Source organism: Trachemys scripta, chromosome 8 (genome assembly GCF_013100865.1).
Source record: "Trachemys scripta elegans isolate TJP31775 chromosome 8, CAS_Tse_1.0, whole genome shotgun sequence".
In the NCBI taxonomy this organism is placed as follows: Eukaryota; Metazoa; Chordata; order Testudines; family Emydidae; genus Trachemys; species Trachemys scripta.
In genome coordinates this window covers 38,022,625-38,044,436 of record NC_048305.1, presented here as the reverse complement: position 1 = coordinate 38,044,436, position 21,812 = coordinate 38,022,625, and the positions used below count along the sequence as shown (strand labels likewise).

General features: G+C 46.8%; 1 protein-coding gene across 5 annotated transcripts in view; it reads left to right on the top strand.

The window, feature by feature from the left end:
• Positions 1-19,771: 19,771 nt before the first annotated feature.
• DIAPH1 (diaphanous related formin 1) overlaps positions 19,772-21,812 on the top strand; it is a 152,503-nt gene continuing 150,462 nt past the window's right edge. For all 5 annotated transcript variants that reach the window (XM_034779422.1, XM_034779420.1, XM_034779419.1 and 2 more), the window contains exon 1: positions 19,772-19,969. In XM_034779422.1, coding sequence (XP_034635313.1) covers positions 19,862-19,969 — 108 coding nt within the window. In that variant the 5' untranslated portion in view covers positions 19,772-19,861. The remainder of the gene's footprint in view (positions 19,970-21,812) is intronic.

Sequence of the window (21,812 nt, the reverse complement as noted above, 5' to 3'; positions counted from 1 at the left end):
ATTCACCAGATAAACTCTCACTAGCCAGAATCGTTAGTTGTTTCTCCTGATGTCTGTGGAGCAGTCTGCTAATAAAATTTCCTGAATCATGTTTTCCTTTCCACCCTTTGCCACTGCAGATACAGGAATGTTGAGTAGAGGCACAGAGTTTGGGATGTGAGGGCCGGAGACAACTGGCAACTTGATCTGAGCTCAAGTATCAGAGGGGTAGCCGTGTTAGTCTGAATCTGTAAAAAGCAACAGAGGGTCCTGTGGCACCTTTGAGACTAACAGAAGTACTGGGAGCATAAGCTTTCGTGGGTCAGAACCTCACTTCTTCAGATGCAAGTAATGGAAATCTCCAGAGGCAGGTATATATCAGTGTGGAGATAACGAGGTTAGTTCAATCAGGGAGGGTGAGGTGCTCTGCTAGCAGTTGAGGTGTGAACACCAAGGGAGGAGAAACTGTTTCTGTAGTTGGATAGCCATTCACAGTCTTTGTTTAATCCTGATCTGATGGTGTCAAATTTGCAGATGAACTGAAGCTCAGCAGTTTCTCTTTGGAGTCTGGTCCTGAAGTTTTTTTGCTGTAAGATGGCTACCTTAACATCTGCTATTGTGTGGCCAGGGAGGTTGAAGTGTTCTCCTACAGGTTTTTGTATATTGCCATTCCTGATATCTGACTTGTGTCCATTTATCCTCTTGCGTAGTGACTGTCCAGTTTGGCCAATGTACATAGCAGAGGGGCATTGCTGGCCTATGATGGCATATATAACATTGGTGGACGTGCAGGTGAATGAGCCGGTGATGTTGTAGCTGATCTGGTTAGGTCCAGTGATGGTGTTGCTGGTGTAGATATGTGGGCAGAGTTGGCATCGAGGTTTGTTGCATGGGTTGGTTCCTGAGTTAGAGTTGTTATGGTGCGATGCGTGGTTGCTGGTGAGAATATGCTTAAGGTTGGCAGGTTGTCTGTGGGCGAGGACTGGCCTGCCTCCCAAGGTCTGTGAAAGTGAGGGATCGTTGTCCAGGATGGGTTGTAGATCACTGATGATGCGTTGGAGAGGTTTAAGCTGAGGACTGTAGGTGATGGCCAGTGGAGTTCTGTTGGTTTCTCTTCTGGGCCTGTCTTGTAGCAGGAGTCTTCTGGGTACACGTCTGGCTCTGTTGATTTGTTTCTTTATTTCCTTGTGTGGGTATCGTAGTTTTGAGAATGCTTGGTGAAGATCTTGTAGGTGTTGGTCTCTGTCTGAGGGGTTGGAGCAGATGCGATTGTACCTCAGTGCTTGGCTGTAGACGATGGATCGTGTGGTGTGACCGGGGTGGAAGCTGGAGGCATGAAGGTAGGCGTAGCGGTCGGTGGGTTTTCGGTATAGGGTGGTGTTAATGTGGCCATCGCTTATTTGTACGGTGGTGTCCAGGAAGTGGACCTCCCGTGTAGATTGGTCCAGGCTGAGGTTGATGGTGGGGTGGAAGCTGTTGAAAGCATGGTGGAATTCTTCCAGGGCCTCCTTCCCATGGGTCCAGATGATGAAGATGTCATCAATATAGCGTAGGTAGAGAAGGGGCATGAGTGGACGAGAGCTGAGGAAGCGTTGTTCCAGGTCAGCCATAAAAATGTTGGCATATTGTGGGGCCATGCGGGTGCCCATAGCGGTGCCACTGGTCTGGAGGTATATATTGTCACCAAATTTGAAATAATTGTGCGTGAGGATAAAGTCACAGAGCTCAGCAATAAGTTGTGCTGTGTCATCATCAGGGATACTGTTCCTGACAGCTTGTATTCCATCTGTATGTGGGATGTTTGTGTAGAGAGCCTCTACATCCATGGTGGCTAGGATGGTGTTTTCTGGGAGGTCACCAATGCATTGTAGTTTTCTCAGGAAATCTGTGGTGTCACGGAGATAGCTGGGAGTGCTGGTGGCGTAGGGTCTGGGTAGGGAGTCCACATATCCAGACAGTCCTTCAGTGAGAGTGCCAATGCCCGAGATGATGGGGCGTCCAGGATTTCCAGGTTTGTGGATCTTAGGTAGTAGACAGAATAACCCCGGTCGGGGCTCTAAGGGTATGTTCTGGTACCAGAAGGAGGCTGCCAGACAACTCTCCAATACCAAATTCTACAGGCCGCTTTCCTCAGATCCCACTGAGGAATACACTAAGAAACTGCACCATCTACTCAGGACACTCCCTACACTAACACAGGAACAAATCAACATACCCTCAGCTCTCGTCCACTCATGCCCCTTCTCTACCTACGCTATATTGATGACATCTTCATCATCTGGACCCATGGGAAGGAGGCCCTGGAAGAATTCCACCATGCTTTCAACAGCTTCCACCCCACCATCAACCTCAGCCTGGACCAATCTACACGGGAGGTCCACTTCCTGGACACCACCGTACAAATAAGCGATGGCCACATTAACACCACCCTATACCGAAAACCCACCGACCGCTACGCCTACCTTCATGCCTCCAGCTTCCACCCCGGTCACACCACACGATCCATCGTCTACAGCCAAGCACTGAGGTACAATCGCATCTGCTCCAACCCCTCAGACAGAGACCAACACCTACAAGATCTTCACCAAGCATTCTCAAAACTACGATACCCACACAAGGAAATAAAGAAACAAATCAACAGAGCCAGACGTGTACCCAGAAGACTCCTGCTACAAGACAGGCCCAGAAGAGAAACCAACAGAACTCCACTGGCCATCACCTACAGTCCTCAGCTTAAACCTCTCCAATGCATCATCAGTGATCTACAACCCATCCTGGACAACGATCCCTCACTTTCACAGACCTTGGGAGGCAGGCCAGTCCTCGCCCACAGACAACCTGCCAACCTTAAGCATATTCTCACCAGCAACCACGCATCGCACCATAACAACTCTAACTCAGGAACCAACCCATGCAACAAACCTCGATGCCAACTCTGCCCACATATCTACACCAGCAACACCATCACTGGACCTAACCAGATCAGCTACAACATCACCGGCTCATTCACCTGCACGTCCACCAATGTTATATATGCCATCATATGCCAGCAATGCCCCTCTGCTATGTACATTGGCCAAACTGGACAGTCACTACGCAAGAGGATAAATGGACACAAGTCAGATATCAGGAATGGCAATATACAAAAACCTGTAGGAGAACACTTCAACCTCCCTGGCCACACAATAGCAGATGTTAAGGTAGCCATCTTACAGCAAAAAAACTTCAGGACCAGACTCCAAAGAGAAACTGCTGAGCTTCAGTTCATCTGCAAATTTGACACCATCAGATCAGGATTAAACAAAGACTGTGAATGGCTATCCAACTACAGAAACAGTTTCTCCTCCCTTGGTGTTCACACCTCAACTGCTAGCAGAGCACCTCACCCTCCCTGATTGAACTAACCTCGTTATCTCCACACTGATATATACCTGCCTCTGGAGATTTCCATTACTTGCATCTGAAGAAGTGAGGTTCTGACCCACGAAAGCTTATGCTCCCAGTACTTCTGTTAGTCTCAAAGGTGCCACAGGACCCTCTGTTGCTTGATCTGAGCTGTTCGAGGAGTGAACATGCTAAAAGGAACGTGTGTGTCATTAATGCAACTCATAGCCTAAAGATGCAGAATAATGGGGAGGGATGTAAAGGTTGATGCTTACCACTGAGTCACAGCTGTGCACAGTGGGCATTAATACAAAATGTGTCAGGGAGCAGCACACCCAGAGAAATCTCTGCCTCTGACACTTGAGTTTTATTTATTTTTAACCTTTCTGCCTCCAACTGAATAGGCACATACCTGATCAGATCATTTGGTACAGCTAATGTAGCATTCTTCAGCTGAGAAACCCAGTGCTTTACAAATGTAGGTATTATCCCCTTTTCATAGCTGGGTTAATAGAGGAACCAAAAGGTGAAGTGCCTGACCTGAAATCACACACTGAGTCAATGTCAGACCCTGAACAGAACCCAGAATTTTTGACTGCTGATCCCATTCTGCTCTCCTAGTCCACCTCACAGGATCAAAGAGTTACTCCAGCTAATGTGGTGTTCTTATCTCTGGCTGTATCAGACCATTTGTCAAGAGAGTTCAGTGTCCCGTCTTTGGCACTGGCCAGTACTTGCTGCTTCAGAGGACTATAATACCTCCCTTTATAAGATACTGGCAGTTATTCTGTACTGTAGGTGATGGTGAAATTCATTCCTGACCCTTACAGCCAATCTTCCTATTCACTGCAACAGGACATGGTGATTACTTTTATAATTAACGTACCTTGGAAATCTACAGCTGTTTCTTACAGTCAAAATTATTCCCCTCATAGAATTTGATTATTTGCTCTGTGCAGCAGTGAATTCTGCTATTTGTATGCTCCTGTTTCATTGAGTACCTTACTGTCTTTTCATTTATGGAATAAAGTGAGGTGTGGGGTCGATTCACTTCTTTACTGTATTTTTAGTCCCTTTCTTCATACTCCATACAGAAACATAACCTACTTTTTCTGATCACCACATGGTGCGGATCACAGGCACAGACTGGGCGACTTTAGGCATTCTTGCTTCTCCAGAATGCAAACTGCGTATCTCCACTGCTGGGTTTTGAACTGATGCAATGAATTTGGAGGACAGTGCCTGGTTCTACACTTCTAAAGTCTCTCATTTGAAAGGCAAGACTATCTTCCCATTGAAGTGTGTTCTTGAGTTGATCTTGCCTGTCATATCAGCAACTCTGCACTAAGCCCAATTTGCTAATGAGGCAAATGTATGTATTTAATAAAGGGCCATCCCAAACATTGAGGCCCTAATAGGTAACTGGTTTAAATAAGTGATGCAGTGTGATCATAGGGCTTTGGTCTGAAATACAGGATGGGATCAAGGTCTGGTAACTACTGAAAGTAAATGAAGACTGACACAATTATTTTGGGAAATGCTTTAGGACAAACAATTTGTAAAACAATTACAATTTATAATGTACTTAGCTTTCTGATATCTATAGAGACTGAGTAAATGCATTAAATCCCTGTCTTATCTATCTTAGGGTTTTGCAGTGCTGCCCCTTCACATGTGAACTCCTTTCATGTAGAATAAATTAATAGCGAAGTCTCTAAGGGAATTCTTGTCATCTCTGGTTCTTTTCCCTTTTTAGTTATAAAAAGCTCTGTTTACGGTAGATGGGATAATTTTGAGGTGGTGGGTGTGGTGGCTGATGATGCAAATGTCATTCTTGTTATGCTGGAAAAACTATCAATTTTTGCAATGCCTCCTAAAGATGATAAAATTCTGAATTCATCTAATCTCCTCTGGAAGTTTGTTCCAGAACCATATCCCTTGGACTTGAGAATGCTTTGTCTCCAGATATCGCTCACTTTATTCTGGGCTTTATGATCTGCATTGCCCCAGAGGAGCATGCTATCTTGATGGTTCGTAGATTAAAATGAGGTCTACAATGTACCATGGAACTGATCCATTATTGCTTTGAGGATTAGGACCAAAGCCTTAAACTGACATTGGAAGTGGACTGGGAGACAGTGGAGGCACTGGAGCATGGACTTGATGTGTTCATAGCAGCCTGAACCATGGAAAAGGCAGACAGCCACATTCTATAGCAGTTGGAGCCTTTGCATTGTTTTTAAAATCAACTTCAGATGCAGTGAATTACAGTAATCTGGTTCAGAGGTGACAAATGCATGGATCATTGTGACCAGGTCCTCACCCAGGAGGAAGGGGTGATGTTGCCTAGCAAGCTGGAGGTGAAAGAAGGGGGGTATTTAGTCACTGAAAACTTAGGCCTTGTCTACACTACCGAGTTTTGTCACCAAAACTGCCTTTTGTCGACCAAACAGTGAGTGTGTACACACTGCAATGCGACTTTTGTCGGGAAAAATGTCTGGTTTTGGCGACTAAATACATCCACCCTGGTGAGAGACTTACATCTTTTTCCTCTATATTTTTCTCAACAAAATGCAAGTGTAGACGCCGTGCTTGATTTCATCACTTTAATTGGCCTCCAGGAGGTGTCCCACAATGCTGATCCCGACCGCTCTGGTCAGCAGTTTGAACTCCACTGCCCTGCAGCCAGGTAAACAACCATCCGCCCCTCCCCCTTAGAAGCCCAGGAATTTTAAAAAATCCATTTCCTGATGGCTCGGAATGGAGAGGTCTCATCGCATCTTCCCAGGTGACCATGGAGGGTTATTGCACCAAACGCTCTCCCGCTTGGACCACTGCAGAGCTCTCCCCTCAGTATATGGGGAGAGCAGGCTGTGCAGTCCCAGCTGCGTTTGAGCCATAGGAATTAGGATACCTACAGGCACATGTCTCAAGGCTTGTGCAAAACGGGCTATGATCAGGACACACTGCAGTGCAGAGCAAAAATAAAGTTGCTGAGGCAGGTGTACCATAAGGCAAGGAAGGCAAATCATCGCTCCAGTGCTTCCTGTAAACCTGCCGGTTCTAGAAGGAGCTGGACATTATCATTGGTGGTGACCTAACCTCCATTGCCAAGAGCCCTGTGGATACTTCAGAGGGCACGGAGGCGGCAGAAAGAGGACCTAACCCAGAGGACTAAGTTATTGATGAAGAGGTGGAGTTAGATGAGGATGTGCAGCTCCCGGTGGGGCTGGCAGCCAGGAACTGCTCTCCACTCCAGAGATGTCTAGTCAATCTCAGCAGTTGCTGTCTGGGGAGCAAGAAGCAGGAGATGAGATGCCTGGTAAGTGGCTGTGGCTTGTGTAGTGTAGAGGTGGGTTCAAGGTATAGAAACGTGGGAGGCTGGCTGTGTTTCTGTGAGCTGGACAATTCCCTGTATAGCTAATTGGTATGGTGGAACAGAGTGTTGATGCACGCTGAGATCTCATGGGAGAGAGATCTCCAGGAAAGTTTCCTGAAGGTACTCGGTAATCCTCTACTGAAGGTTCTGTGGCAGAGCAGCTTTGTTCCTTCCCCCATTGTAGGAAACTTTCCCGCACCATTTGGCAATCACTTGTGCAGGAACCAAAGCAGCACATAGGCGAGAAGCAAAGGGAGCAGGGTGGAAGCCACAGGCATGGAGTAGATGTGCCCTTGTTTCCCTGCTTATCCTTAGCAGTGAGATGTCTGCTAGAATGACCCTTGCCTGTGGAAAAGTGGGAGAATTTTAGAATTTTCCCCCTAGAATGCTGTACCACAACCCTTGCAAAGATTGAGTGCTCTTTTCCCCATGTGGAGTGTCCCCACCCTCCTGCCAACACTCACCTTGCTTTGGGTGTTAGCAGAGATGTGTGCCTTGCTAGGGTCAGTGAGAAAGTGATTGCAAAGTTGCAAAAGGTGTATTTAACTGAAATGTTACAAGGCTGTGCGTGAATTTAACAATCCCATTTCTGTGCATTGTTCCCTGTGCTTCACCAGATGTGGCCTTCAGGAACACCCCACAGTCCCCGGCCGAGTGTCTCTGACAGATAAAAATGCGCCCAAGACGCAGCAAAGAAGACCTGTTCTGGGAGGTACTGCAGTGCTCCAATACAGAAAAAAGGGAATGCAAGGAGTGCTGGGAAGCTGAACAACAGGACAGAAAAGAGAATCAGGCATTTAAGGACGCAACTGATCAGATGATTAAAATAATGGAGGAGCAAACGCAGATGCTGAAGTCCTTAATAATGCAGCAGACTGAGCAGATCTGTGCTCGACCACCATTGCAGCACATTCAGAACTCTTTTCCATGCCTCCTCCAAACTCTGCCCACACATTCTTTTCCACTTCCCGGGACTGCTTAGTTTCCCCTTCACTCCACCCTCTTGGACAACTTTCACAATGATAGCTGGATCTACACCCAGTTGTGAAAGTCTGCCCTTCACTGGTTCCTCCTTTCCCATGAAGCATCTGTGTGTTTGTGTGTGCTGTTTCTTGTGCAATAAAAGCAAAGTTTTATAATGGTAAATTATCTTTCTTTTTTTTTCTACAAATTGAGATTGCAGGCACTACCAATATATGCACAGGCATTTTAATTATTTTCTTATTGGAATATAAGGCCCCAAATGTCACCATTGCCCCTTAGAAAAACTACATGTAATGTAACATTGAAGCACCTCTGACAGAAATATACATTACTGGTGCTCATTGTCAAAGTGCTGCCTCAAAGCCTCCCTGATTCAAATTGTCCCTGTAGCGGGGCAGTAACCCTGCTCCTGCCCTGAAGGGCTTAAAACAGCCCTGCGAGAGGGCTGTGGCGGGGAACCAGTAAGCCTGGGCTGATTGGGGAAGTAGCCACAGCTGGGCCATGCCCCAATCAAGCACAACTGGCCCTATAAAGGGGCTACTAGGCTGGAGCTCAGAGAGGACTCTCCCTCTAGCTCTTGAGGGAGAAGGGCCTGGCTGTCTGGGAGCTGACAAAGGTACCTAGAGTGGAGCAGAGCTGGGGAAAGGCTAAAGGAGCTGGGGAGCTCCAGCCTGGAGAACCCCCAGGTTGCAGGCCTTGATAAAGGCCAGAACAGGTACTGGGGCTACAGAGGGGTAGCCTGGGGTAGGCAAAGGCAGTAGGTCCAAACCCCCCTTTGCCAGTGATGAATGGCATGTACACTGCAGTCTGCCTCAGTGAGCAGGGGCTAGATGGTGACTGGCAGTAGCCATATACTGAGGCGAGGTAGGGATAGGAGGTTGGGGGTTCCCTTGGGAGGAGAGACCCAGAGACTGAGGGGGTACTGCCAGGGGGCAGCCTCCAAGGGAAAGGGGCACCGGGGTCCAGGAGGGACACAAGGCAAGTAGGCAAGACACCGGCCGAAAGAGGGCGCTCCAGAGGCTGGTGAGCTTATTCCCAGGAGGCCTGCAGGATGTGCCGCCAAGTGAGTTGTCATCCCGTTACACCCCCTCTGGGTTCGTCTGACAGCCCTGATATCTGGCTACTCAAAATCAGCGGCCAAGCGGTCTGCCTCAGCACTCCACCCCAAGCAAACCTTTCACCCTTAGCTTCACAGAGATTATGCAATGTACAGCATGCGGCTATGACCATGGGAATATTATCCTCATTAAGGTTTAACCTGCCATAAAGGCACCACCAGTGCGCCTTTAATCTGCCAAAGATACATTCAACTGTCATCTGGCACCTACTCAGCCTGTTGAAACACTCCTTACTGCTGTCCAGGTGTCCTGTGTAAGGTTTCATGAGCCACAGCTGTAAGGGGTACGTGGGGTCTCCCAGGATCACTGTGGGCATTTCAACATTCCCCACTCTAATCTTCTGGTTTGGAAAGAAAGTCCCCACTTGCAGCTTTCTGTACAGGCCAGTGTTCCTGAAGACGCGTACGTCATGTACCTTCCCAGACCATCCCACGTTGATGTCAGTGAAACGCTCACAGTAATCCACAAATGGCTGCAACACCATGGAGAAGCACCCCTTCCTATTGATGTACTCTGTCACTGGGTGGTCTGGTGCCAAAATTGGAATGTGTGTGCCATCTATCATCCCTCCACAGTTAGGGAAATCTATTTCTGCAAACCCATCCACTATTTCTTGCACATTTCCCAGAGTCATGGTCCTTCGTAGCAGGATGTGATTTATTGCCCTGCACACTTGCCCCAATAGGCGACTTTCCCAATCCAAATTGATTTATGACTGACTAGTAGCAGTCTGGAGTCGCCAGCTTCCACACAGTGATTGCCACATGCTTCTCTACCAAGAGGGCAGCTCTGATTCTGGTGTCCTTGCGCTGCAAGTCTGGGGCAAACTCCGCACACAGTTCATGGAAGGTGGCTTTCTGCATCCAAAAGTTCTGTAGCCACTACTTGTCATCCGACACTTGCATGAGATACGATTCCACCATTCAGTGCTTGTTTCCCGAGCCCAAAAGCGTTGGTCTACACTATGCAGCTGCTCTGTGAATGCCAAAGCAATCTCAAGTTGCTCCTATCCATATCACACAGAATGTCTGGCACCTGCGAGTCTTCTTCAGTTAGGAACTTGATGATAAACTGCACTGCCATCTGCGATGTCTTCATGACAGTTAACAGAGCATAGGAGAGCAGTGTGGAATCCATCCCCTTTCCCAAAGAAACCTGTGCACAGCAAAGAAGGGCTGTTGCAAAAATGCTGTGAAAGAAAGCCGGAAGCCCATGGTGTGCTGGGACAGAAAGCAATGCATCACGGGTCCCAAAATGTGCGGCGATCCACTTCGCCTTCCCACAACACCTAGCGACAGAAGGTGTCGAGCTGGACTGTGAGATAGGTACCAACAGTGCATTGCTCACACTGTCGATAATGGTGCCCACCCCCCCCCCCCCTGTGGACGCAATCTGCCGACAGAGGGAGCAAGTGTGAACATGAAATTCTGATTTTTATTATGTTGACTTTTGGGTGTTGACATCACTTTTGTTGACAAAAATTGGTAGTGTACACATTGCGTTAGAGATTAATCAAACAGTAGCCAGAGGCATCAAACCACTTTGATAAATGGAGCCAGGTGTGCCTTCAATAGCAGGGGATACTCTGTCCTGGCTAGTTCTTCCAAGTGTTTTTTCCCCTTTCAACCAGCATCACTTTGGTCTTGCCAGGGTTGAGTTTGAGCCAGCGGCCCTTTATCGAGGAGCCAATCTCTTGTATGTGTAAGCAGAGTCAGAATGAGCTCTACCCTGACATCTGGTGGTGAGTTGTGGAAAAGGACTTCAGGGGCTGATCACGTTTGCATGGACACATCCACCCCGCCTAGCATGAAGGGACTGCTTGCCCAAATGGTTACTTTAGCTGCTGTGGGACCCCCAGTCTCTTTGTTATTGGGGCAGGAGTAATAAAGTGTTGTTATCCTGGTTATGGAATCAAGGACAGTAGAACTGTACTTGGTATTTTATGATGGAGGGACTCACCCTCAACTAAGTAGCACTTGCTAGGCAAGGGATATGGGTTCCAAAGCCCAGTGAACTGAGAGAGGCTGGGGATTGGCACATGTACCTGATATTGTGGGCCCCTTCTGAGTGTTCTAAACACCACTTTGACCTCTCCACTGTGCAATAACAGAGCTAATTTTGACTCTATTACAAATCTTGTTACATGCTGCACAGCTGAAATCACTGATTCCTATGTCTAAGCATTAGACCTACTTTGGGCTAGTGGTTCTGAGTGCATCAACACTGGGTGCTCCCCCCAACTAACAGCTGAAATCACTAAAGAGCACTGCCCCCCCCCCCCAACAACTGAAATCACTAGAGAGTCCACAGCTTATGCTCCAATACGTCTGTTAGTCTATAAGGTGCCAAGGGACTCTTTGTCACTTTTTAAAGAGCTGAAGTTACTAAGAGCTGAAATCACCGAGAGCTGTGTTAAGGGGGAGCAGGGGGCGGGGGGGCTGAAGACATATTGGTGGGCTGCTAGCAGGATGGCTGGTGGAGAGGAGCAGCTAGCAGAGAGGCACGGCTAGCAGATAGCAGAGCGGCTAGCAGAGAGGCACGGGGGGAGGGATAGCTCAGTGGTTTGAGCATTGGCCTACTAAAGCCAGGGTTGTGAGTTCAATCCTTGAGGGGGCCATTTAGGGATCTGGGGCAAAAATCTGTCTGGGGATTGGTCCTGCTTTGAGCAGGGGGTTGGACTAGATGACCTCCTGAGGTCCCTTCCAACCCTGATATTCTATGATGGCTGGTGGAGAGGGGCGGCTAGTGGAGAGGAGCAGCTAGCAGAGAGGAGAGGGCAGCTGGCGGAGAGGAGCGGCCAGCAGGACAGCTGAAGCAGAGGAACAGCTGGTGGCAAAGAATGCAGCAGAACCCCATGGAGAGGCGTGATTCCTGCTATCCTTCCCTTTTCAGAATTAGGTCCTAAGAGGAACCAAGGAACAATTAAGGGGCAAGGTTTTTCATATATGCTCTTTGTTCCAGAATGATTTGAGGATGCGTGATGTAAATCCACTAATACCTCTTACCACCATCAGAGGTTCTGCCTGGCTCATTGCACAGAACAGGTGAGTCCTAAAGCATGGTTAGATCTGCACAGGCAATAGATTCTGAAAATTCCATACTGGTAAGTAAACCTTCCTTTTTGTTTCACATTTTATGCATTATATGCAGTTTTTAAACCAGGGATCGGCAACCTTTGGCACGCGGCCTGCGAGGGGGTTGCCGATCCCTGGTTTAAAAACTCATACAATGCATAAAATGTGAAACAAAAAGGAAGGTTTACTTACCAGTATGGAATTTTCAGAATCTATTGCCTGTGCAGATCTAACCATGCTTTAGGACTCACCTGTTCTGTGCAAAGAGCCAGGCAGAACCTATGATGGTGGTAAGCGGTATTAGTGGATTTACATCACGCATCCTCAAATCATTCTGGAACAAAGAGCATGTATGAAAAACCTTGCCCCTTAATTGTTCCTTGGTTCCTCTTAGGACCTAGTTCTGAAAAGGGAAGGATAGCAGGAATCAGTTTGGAACTGAGGAGGCAATATATTCAGAGAAACACCTGTCACCTTCTCTTTTCTCTCACAAAACTGTCTCTGCAGATCCCACTTTAGGAAACTAGTGAGCAGTCACAAACTTCAGGAGGAGGCCTGAGAAGTGCTAATTAGAGATGGAAGCACTGCACTCCCACAGAGAGCATCTGATTCAGCTTCCAAACTGAGAGAGCTTCCAAACATTTCAGAAAAGTCTAAGGCAAGCTCGAGTAGCAGATTAGCAGGCTTTAGCAACTGACATTACTTTAGCAAGAAATAGTGGCTGCCTTTCCTCTGATGGAATAAGCTCTGAGTCCTCCTGGAACTGATATGGCAGTTGGATCATAACAGCTGAATACACAACTTGATCTCAGACAGAAATCACCTGATCTTTATGCTCCCTATCATGTCACAAATAGCTTGACTTGCAAATGTCATGGCTTCTCTACAACAACTGAGATTAGGGCTATGTCTACACTACATAGCTTTTAGTGACATGGCTATGTTGCCATAGCCGTAAAGTTGTGCAGTGTAGCCGCTGTTTGTTGGCTCTCCTGCTGACAAAAAACTTCTATCCCCAATGAGCGGCATTCACATTGTCGTCAGGAAAGCGCTCCTGCCATCAACGTGTTGTTCACATTGGCACTTGCTGCGGCAAAACTTTTGTCTTTCAGGGTTGTTGTTTTTTTAACACCGCTGAACCACAAAAGTTTTGTCGTTCAATTGCCAGTGTAGACATAACCTAGGATTTTTAGAGGTGCCTAAGGGATTTAGATGCCCCAATTTAAAGTACATTTTTTAACATCTTGCCTATCCAACCTAGCATCTTTGGGAAGATCAAGCGCTCCACCTAATTAGAAAAGACTGGGAACTGCGTAGACTTGAGAGGTGGAATTCTATAACAATATTGGGTACAGATACTGGAAAAAGGCTGCAAAACCACTTTTCTCATTTGAAAAATGATACAAGGTGAAGCTAGAAGGACTTCACATATCTTAGAAGTAACAGCCACTAGAAATGTAACTTTCAGGGAAAGATCATGGAGAGAGCATTAGCTTAAACTCAAAAGGAGCTTCCAAAAACTTGATCAGGATTAAATGCACATCTCACAACATTCTAGATCTATCAGTTATTGCATATAAATGTAATAGCCCTTTAAAGTTTATCAAGTGATGAGAGAGAGAGCAAGATAACTACAATGGCTGTGAGATGAACTGTGCTCCTGGACAGAGAATTGTGGTGGGATGGTGCCAAATTGATGTGGCCATATTGAATGAATGGTGAAAGCATAACTTGACATGACTTAAACATGACTGAATGGCTGCAGAGGATCCAGGAAGCAGGTTCCCTTTAAGCAGAAGCAAATTTGATAAAGAACTGGCAAAGTCTGTACATACGATCGATATTGAACCTATTGGTTGGCAAATATGGGCCCATGCAAAAGTAAATATTACATGTAAGCTCCAGAATGGAGCACAGGTGGACCTGGTTATAGTGACCTTATAGCAAGGACATCATGCAGAGAGCCAGAGTGAATGATTATTGTGTGAGTAAATGTGGGGTTATCTTCGTTCAGTACCACCTCCCCATGCCCCTTCTAAAACACTAATTAGGTAAAAATTTGTAGCCACACGCCCACTGGGCATGCTTTTAAGACAAGTGACTCCTTTGAGGAAGAAGAGTATAAGAATCAAGCAAAGTAAATTACTGTGGTTGGGATTCCTTAATTGACACTTGAAGAAGCAACGTTGCCAGACAGAGTAGCCAAAACTCTGCTCTGTGGGCTCGAGTAGGACTGTGAACTAGAGGGATCTCAAGGCAAGCAAGGCCTTGCCTCAAGGGAATCCAAGACAGACCAGAGGGCTGAGAAGAAGCCATCTATAAAATTGGTAACCACCCTCTCTGTTTGCCAAGCAAGGCCTGTTTGTGTATGTTTGTGAAAGAGAGACTTGTTAAGAGGAAAGTATAGCTCTTAATGTCTAACATAGGAGTTATGTGCTTAATATAACCCTTTACCGCTTATGTAATTACTTCTCAATAAGATGCTGTGTATTGCAGATAATTACTGTAGATCTTTTTCACTGGTATGACAGTAATCTGCTCCACCGGGAGCCAGTAAAGATCCATTTTAGGGATAGTAGCGCCCCCTATTGTCAACAAGTTGTAGCAAAAAAAATCATGGAAGCACTTTACATAATGAGGATAATCTCAAATACTTTTTTTCATATTAAACTCCGATCATGCATTCAGAGTCGATGTTGAAGTTACAGTCCAGTGATCTCTAGCTCCCTTCTACATGGGGAGCTGTTTAAAAATCAGGTGCTCCTGGGAAGATGTACTCTTCAGTATTAACTTAATAGTAGGGACTTTTCTTTTTGTTTCACACAGACTTGTTTATATTGGGGCCTACCAAACCAAAAGCAGGCATATATTAATTCACAAGGACACTGCTTCCTTAGAGCCCCATTAAAAGCAAAATGTCTGGTATTACAACACTGGAAATGCCTTATGCTTCCCAAGATAGGCAGAAAAATGATTCCTGTAGACTAAATTACACAGCAGATCTCAAAACAGTAGCATATAAAAGAAGGGAAGAGTTCCACAAATGTAATGACATTTGGTCTTTATTTTTAGAGTTGTCTGACAAGTCTTTCCGGGAAGGTGATGTGTATGGGCAGGTCTCTGGATGGGTCTGATGAAATACTTGTAGACTGAGGTTAGTGTTGTACAATGACAATTTCCTGTCTCTGCATGGCATTTCTTCTCACTGGTACGCTATGTTCTGAATGCCATCTTTCCCTCACTTCCTATGGCTCATTTCTATTTTCTCTGCTTTGGCGCTTTTTCTCTGAGATTTCTTAAACATAAAGCAGTGAACAAATGCAAAATATGAGTGTATGAGATTATGAATATGGCTCTATTGTGCTTACTTTTTGTATTCTTATTTCATTGTTTTCCTTCATACAATAACAAATAATCAGAATAGGTTAAACAACATGATTAACATTGTAAAGGAGTGGACAAATTCTAGGAATGTTTCCACTTCAAAGCATAAGAATGCCCGGTGGAAGGTTTCCTGGATTGCAGCAGAACCTGTTCAGCCTCTTCATAGAAAAGAAAAGGCTCAGCAGCTGGCAGCCCTCTCTTGCTGAATTTTTCTCACCATCCTAAGCCGAAAGAGGGAAGAACGGAAATGCACAGAGCCTATTGGCATCTTCTGGACTGTGCATCCAGACTCTGCACCTTCATTCCAGTACCTTGAATGTTGTTTGTTGGCAAAGAAATACCAAGTTTGTACTCATTTGTAAGATACTAAAAGCTATATGTGCAGACATCATTGAACACTGCCTTTGAAAGGAGGGTGCTGTGTACTGTGGTACCCTAGTAATCCATTAAAAGTTTAAACTCTGTAAGGCCCTTTCTTTGTTTTCGCTGCTGTTAAAATGCCAGTAGCAAGAATAGCGACTGGATGAGAGAGAGATGAATCTGATAACTGTTTTTGTTCTTCTCTGAGTAATTGGGGACTTGCAAAAATGATTTATACCTTCATTTCAGTGATAACTTGTTTCTATTTTCTATAAATGGGTTTACTGGAGAAGTTAATTAATATAAACTTACACAGTGTTTTCTAACGTTGAAGATAAGCTGTTTTTCAGTTTTGAAATCATTCTCAGGGTGGTTTCCTGAAAAAAAAAAGGGGGGCGGGAGGGGAGCTGAGCCCTCAGCCTGGTGCCTTCCTTGATTTTTAATAATTGTAGTGGCAAGAAATGCATTTCAGCAACCTTAACACTATTTAAATTAAATTCCTTGAGAACTTCCTTGACATTTTTTAAAAAGAAAATCTCAAAAGTGGTTGCGTGGGTAGTGTTGAGTAGAGGAATTCCTGCCCACATACTGGGAAAATCTTCAGCAGTGGGACTTTTTGTCCCCCTAGCAGTTGAATGGATTCCTCAGCACAGAAATCTGAGCAGCTTGCCCTGGCTCTGGCTCTGAAAGATGAGGTTAGAGCTCAGTCAAGTTAGTCTGTGCCCTGTGCGGTTAGCCCTTCCCCTTAGGATACAAGTGGCAGACCTTGCCCTGTGGGGAGTGGCCCCCTGAAAATAACAGATGAGAAGCTGATCTGCTGACCAGCAATGAAGGAGATAACCCAGAAGGGCATAACCTCTTTGGTTTCATCTCTGGTTGGGCTTCCTGGTTTTGGAGCACACAGACATGGATATTTTGATTCATTTACTAGGGGCTTGTCACTGATTCATTATCAGGTTGGTTTGAGTCTTTTCCCCCATAAAACTTAGTCTCCAAAAAGCCTTCAAATCAGAAAATTGCATGGGGACTTTCCTGGGGATGGGGAGCAGGCACCCTTGGGCCCCTGCTGGGTTTGATAGTTCTTACACAGACACTGCTTCTCCAGTCTGGTCCAGTCTAACTGAGGGCAGCAATGGGACACTACAGAGCTCTATGCCCTCCTGCTCCTGCAGCTAGCTGTGCCCCAGCAGCAGGTGTGGTGGGGCAGTGCCAGGGCTGGCCCACAACATTTTGGCACCTGAGGTGGGGAGCTCAAATGACGCTCCCTGTCCCCTCACTTGGGCCAAAACTTTGAAAGGTCTCAATTCTGCCTTCTTCCTGTTCCACTCCTGTCATGGTACTGCTCTGCTACCTACCCCAATAAAGGAGAACTAACAACTTAAAATGCCGTGTTCAAAAATTTTAAGTAACACTTAACTTTCAAACGCCTAAACAGCCAAGGTAACTTTGCATAGTGAACACTGACATTTTTATCTGTTTGAATAATCGAAGTGGTGCTTTCCATGCCTTTTTGGTTGCAAAGATCTGAACTGCTTCCTGAAGGTCCACAGTCTGGGCCAGCTCATGCTCTATTGAAATGGTTGCAAGGCCGACCAGCCTCTCCTGTGTCATTGTGGAGCGTAGATGTGTTTTTATTAACTTCAGCTTGGAAAAGCTGCGTTCTCCACTGGCAACTGTTACAGGAAGCGTTAGAAGTATGCGCAGAGCAACAAAAGCATTTGGAAAGAGGGTGGTCATCTTATTTGTGGTCTGTGCACATATATTCCAGATAGGGTGACCAGACAGCAAGTGTAAAAAATCGGGACGGGGGTGGGGGGTAATAGGAGCCTATATAAGAAAAAGACCCAAAAATCAGGACTGTCCCTATAAAATCGGGACATCTGGTCAACCTAATTCCAGAACAGCCTTTGGAGTTGATCCTGCTGAAATGTATCTTGAAAGGGCTTTCAGTTCATCACCTAAATCACTCGCATCAATATCGTGCATGTCATCATGTGTCAACACTGTCTCTAGTGCCCTGCATTGCTGGTGTAGGTCTTCTTCAGGTATAGTGAGGAGTTTTGGAATATCATACAACATCCCAAATATACTGCTATGTTCCTTGAGCTGCATGAAATGTTCTTCAACTGACTGTATTGCACAATCTAGCACCTGGTTAAAGAATTCAACTTTGAATTGTTGTTTGAGGTCTCTTATGGGATATCCCATGGCTCGTAATCAAAATGTCTTCTTCTTCGGTGAGTCTTGTATTCTTGAATGGGTGGGAAAATAGCTTCAGTGTGAAGTTCCTCTGCCAACTTCTGTGCACTCTTCAGAACGTTTTGAAATCCCTCATCTGACTGGTAAGAGTGTATGTATGACTTTACTTTGTCCAGTTGTTCCATTGCTCCAGATATATCAAGGTCAACACCTTGGAGTCTCTTGCTTACAACATTTATTTCAAGCAGTATGTCATGCCACAACACTAAGCCACACAGAAATTTGAAGTTATGTAAGTTTCCATTGTTTGGCACATACAGTTGATCTGAAGTGCCACGCAGTGGTAGGTTTTGGATAGCAAGCATTCTCACAATAGCAATGAGCCTTTTCAGAACATTTTGTCAGTAAAGAGACTCTCATGCAATCTTCTCTTGATGCTGATCATCTATGGTGGCCTTTAACCTTAGTCTCATCTCAAGCTCTTTCCACCTATGGAATGCTCTCTGGTGATTTGCTGCCTTCTCAGGGCATGTCAGATTTTTCCAGTCCTTTATTTCTGTAGAACCCAATGTGGCTGGAACATTAGACTGGAAGAGTTTGCAACAAAAACAAACCATGGCCTCTCCACTCTGTTACCATTGGGGATTTCACACCAGTAATGTGTTGGATGGAAACTTCTATTTTCATTGTCACTGGGGAACATGAAGTTTTCCATTTGCTGTGGCCCATGCAGTACAAGGAAGTCTCTCCGGCTACTGCTCAAGTGGGTCCACAGTCCTGAAACTAAACTCAGCAGCAGCTGTTTCTTGCGCCTCCACCACACTCTTCTCTGATCCACACTTTTCTTCAGGAATGTGCACGGTTACATCCATTTGAGATGGAGATATGGATGCTGAAGTAGCTGCCAGGTCACCTGCACTCTGACTAACTGGAAGATCAGGCATCTCCTCACCACTCAATCCTCACTGGGAACAGAAGGCTCACCGTGAACATTTGTCTCTCTGTATCTTGGGAGAGCTCCTTCCTGCTTAGATAGATAAGCTTCCTGTGCTTGCTTTCTTTTTCTGAATGCTGCCCCAGAGGAGTGTTTTCTTCTTTCACTCATGACTGCTGTTCTGTGCCAGCTGTAGTGTCTCTCAACACTCAATTGAAGGAGACAAATAAGCAGGCTGGTAGCAGGGCCTGAATGAGGGATGATAAGGGCCTAACTGGCTCCTACTACTTCAGTTGACTGCATGTTCTCCTTAAGTGGGTTCAGGGAAGCAGCAAGAAACAGGAAGCTCCCTGAGAAGCTGGTGTTAATCAGTCCAGGCTCCTGGGGATGCTAGAGAGGTACATAAGAGGCTCCTCCTCCTCTCTGTCCCTGCAGCTCTTGCTGCTTTCTATTATTCCCTCTCACCTTTCCTCTGGCCTGCCTGTTATGTCCCTTGTGCCCTCCTTCCTCCAGCACAGCACTCCACTATCTCTGTGCAGCTAGAGCAGAGAGAATACATAGGCACCAGCAGCAGACACAATTTTCTACACTCTGGGTCCTAGTGGCGCCCCCCCCCCCCAAGGTCTGGCACCAGAGGCGGCTGCCTCAATTCACCTCATGGTAAGGCCAGCCCTGGGCAGTGCATTCAGCAGACACAACATCTGTCACCAACAGCAACACGCCAGAGGAGTGCTGCTTCTTGTTTCCTCCCTAGGGGACAGAAGGGCGGGGTAGGTTCCTGCAGAGAGGCCGTCTCGGAGCCAAGCGCTGAGCTGCGCCGCCCGCTCTAGCCGGCAGGTGATGCTGTTTCGGGTGTTGCCGGGAGAGGGGAAGTGGAGTTTCTCCGAGCTTGCAGACGCGGCCCCAGGAGGCCGGAAGCGGAAATTCCACCTCATGAATATTCCGAGGGTCATTGTATATGCTAATGAGATGCTGCATGCGGAATGAGGCAGGCGGGGCCGGGCGCGGCTGCGGTGTGGGGCGGTTGGGCAGCGCGGGCTCCGGGGCCTGAGGAGCCGGCGGCGCCATGGAGGGCGGCGGAGGATCAGGGCGCAGTGGCCGGGACAAGAAGAAGGGGAAGGGGCCAGAGGAGTCGGCGGCGGGATCTGGGGACCCCGGCAAGTCAAAGAAATTCGTGAGTATGGGGGGGGGTAAACACACATTGGCGCGCAGCCCCGCGGCCCGCCAGGCTGCGCCGGCTTCACGGCCCTCACCTGCCTCGGGGCAGCGTCCGCGCCGTGTGTGCACCTGGCGCCACCTGCTCCCGGCGCGGGCTGGCCCTGCCGGGCGGCGAGCCTAGAGCCGGGATTGCCACAGCAGAGCAAAGGTCTCGCAGCCTGTCAGCAGCCGCCTCGTGCGAGCTCAACCAGAGCAGGCAGCTTCTTCCTGTCCCCGGCAGGCGCTTAGCCGGAGCCCTGCAGCCTGTGGATCGCGGGCCCGGGGCGGGACTTGCCCGCCCTTACCAAACCATCGTGTGCCCCCTACCGTGGGGAGCTGGCAAACCCATGGCTACCCTCCTTCCGGGGAGAGAGCTATCCTTGGAACACGGCAGGTGGCGGACTCTTGGCGGGGGGGTTAACGCGATGCCCCCTTTTCTTGGGATGGGGTGGCTTATTCCACCTTGCTCCCCTACCTGGGCAGAAATTCCCTCTTGATTCATCTTGTCCTACTGCCTTTAGTCTCCTTCCCATGAATTGCAGCCAGTGTTGGGAGTTTCCAGTGACCTCGGTCAGTTCTCTCTGTTTCCAGTTCATTTTACTCCACTCTTGTAGTTTATCTAGTTCTGGTATTTTCCTCTGATTTACGAGGGTACGTTATCCTGTAGCATTGGAGGCAGAGCTGCCTGTGGGATCGTCAGTTTCTTCCTACCCTGGCCTACTTGACACATTCTGGGTAACCACATACTACTGTGAGCTGAAAGAAATTGGTTTGAATTTGTTTTGGTTTTGGAGGGGTGGAGTTGAGTCAAACCCTGTGTTTCTTCCAGGGATATTGTGCTTCACTATTTCCCTGCTGAAACTCTGTTTCCAATCATTGTGGGGGAAACTCTGACAGTGGGTAGAACCTGATTTGGATTTTGTACAGTAAAGCATGTGATCTGTTTGACTTTTTGCTTTATTGTGAAATGTCATCTGCCCAGACTTGACCAGTGGGACTGCAGCATCCTGTGTGACCAATTGGAAAAGTTTCTCTTACAGTAGGCAAACTTTGATTCAGCAAAATTTGAATTGAAGTTCATTTGTATTAGGGAAGGAGTGTGTGTGTGTGTGTGTGTGTGTGTGTGTAAAATCAAAATGTTTGTCTGAACCCCACCAAATTTGGGCTGGGGAGAAAATTCCAACTGTTTTTTTTAGACCTTGTCTTTACTACAAAAAAAGGGTGTGCTCTTAACTTCAGTTAGTGAACTAGAGTTAAGAACACACTTTTTTTGGGTAGTGGTAGTGAAGACAAGGACTTAGAGGGAGGCATTAGATAACTGCTCTATTAGCAGCATGCTATATCAGGTTGCTTGGATTTTCCTGGGTCCCTTTCCTGTTCATGGCATGTAAGTAACTCCACGAGGAATCTCAGTTCAAATTAGTTTTTTATTACAGGCCCTTTGGAGCCCTGTGTGCTGCAGACTAAGGTCTCTGACTGTTGATTGTTTTTGTTCAGTTATGAGGTGCCGCTAATCCCTTTAGTAGTACATACCTTTCTCTGCTGTAGGCAGGTTCTGATGGCAAATCCCAAGAAAGATGTGGATTAGCAGAAGGGGCTCTTGGGAAAAGAGATCAGTGGGGCTGCTGTTAACCCCATGACTCCTGAAATCCTGTTCACTTGCAAGAAGCAGAGTATCCCCAAAGGGTGAGAGTTGGAGAGGGGAGGACAGGGTGATGTTTGATGTGCAGTGCCTATAGATTTCACACTGTGTTTAAGGCATTGTACATACTGCGGCCTTTGCTGAGAGGTGGATATTTAATGTTTCGGGGGTTTGGAAA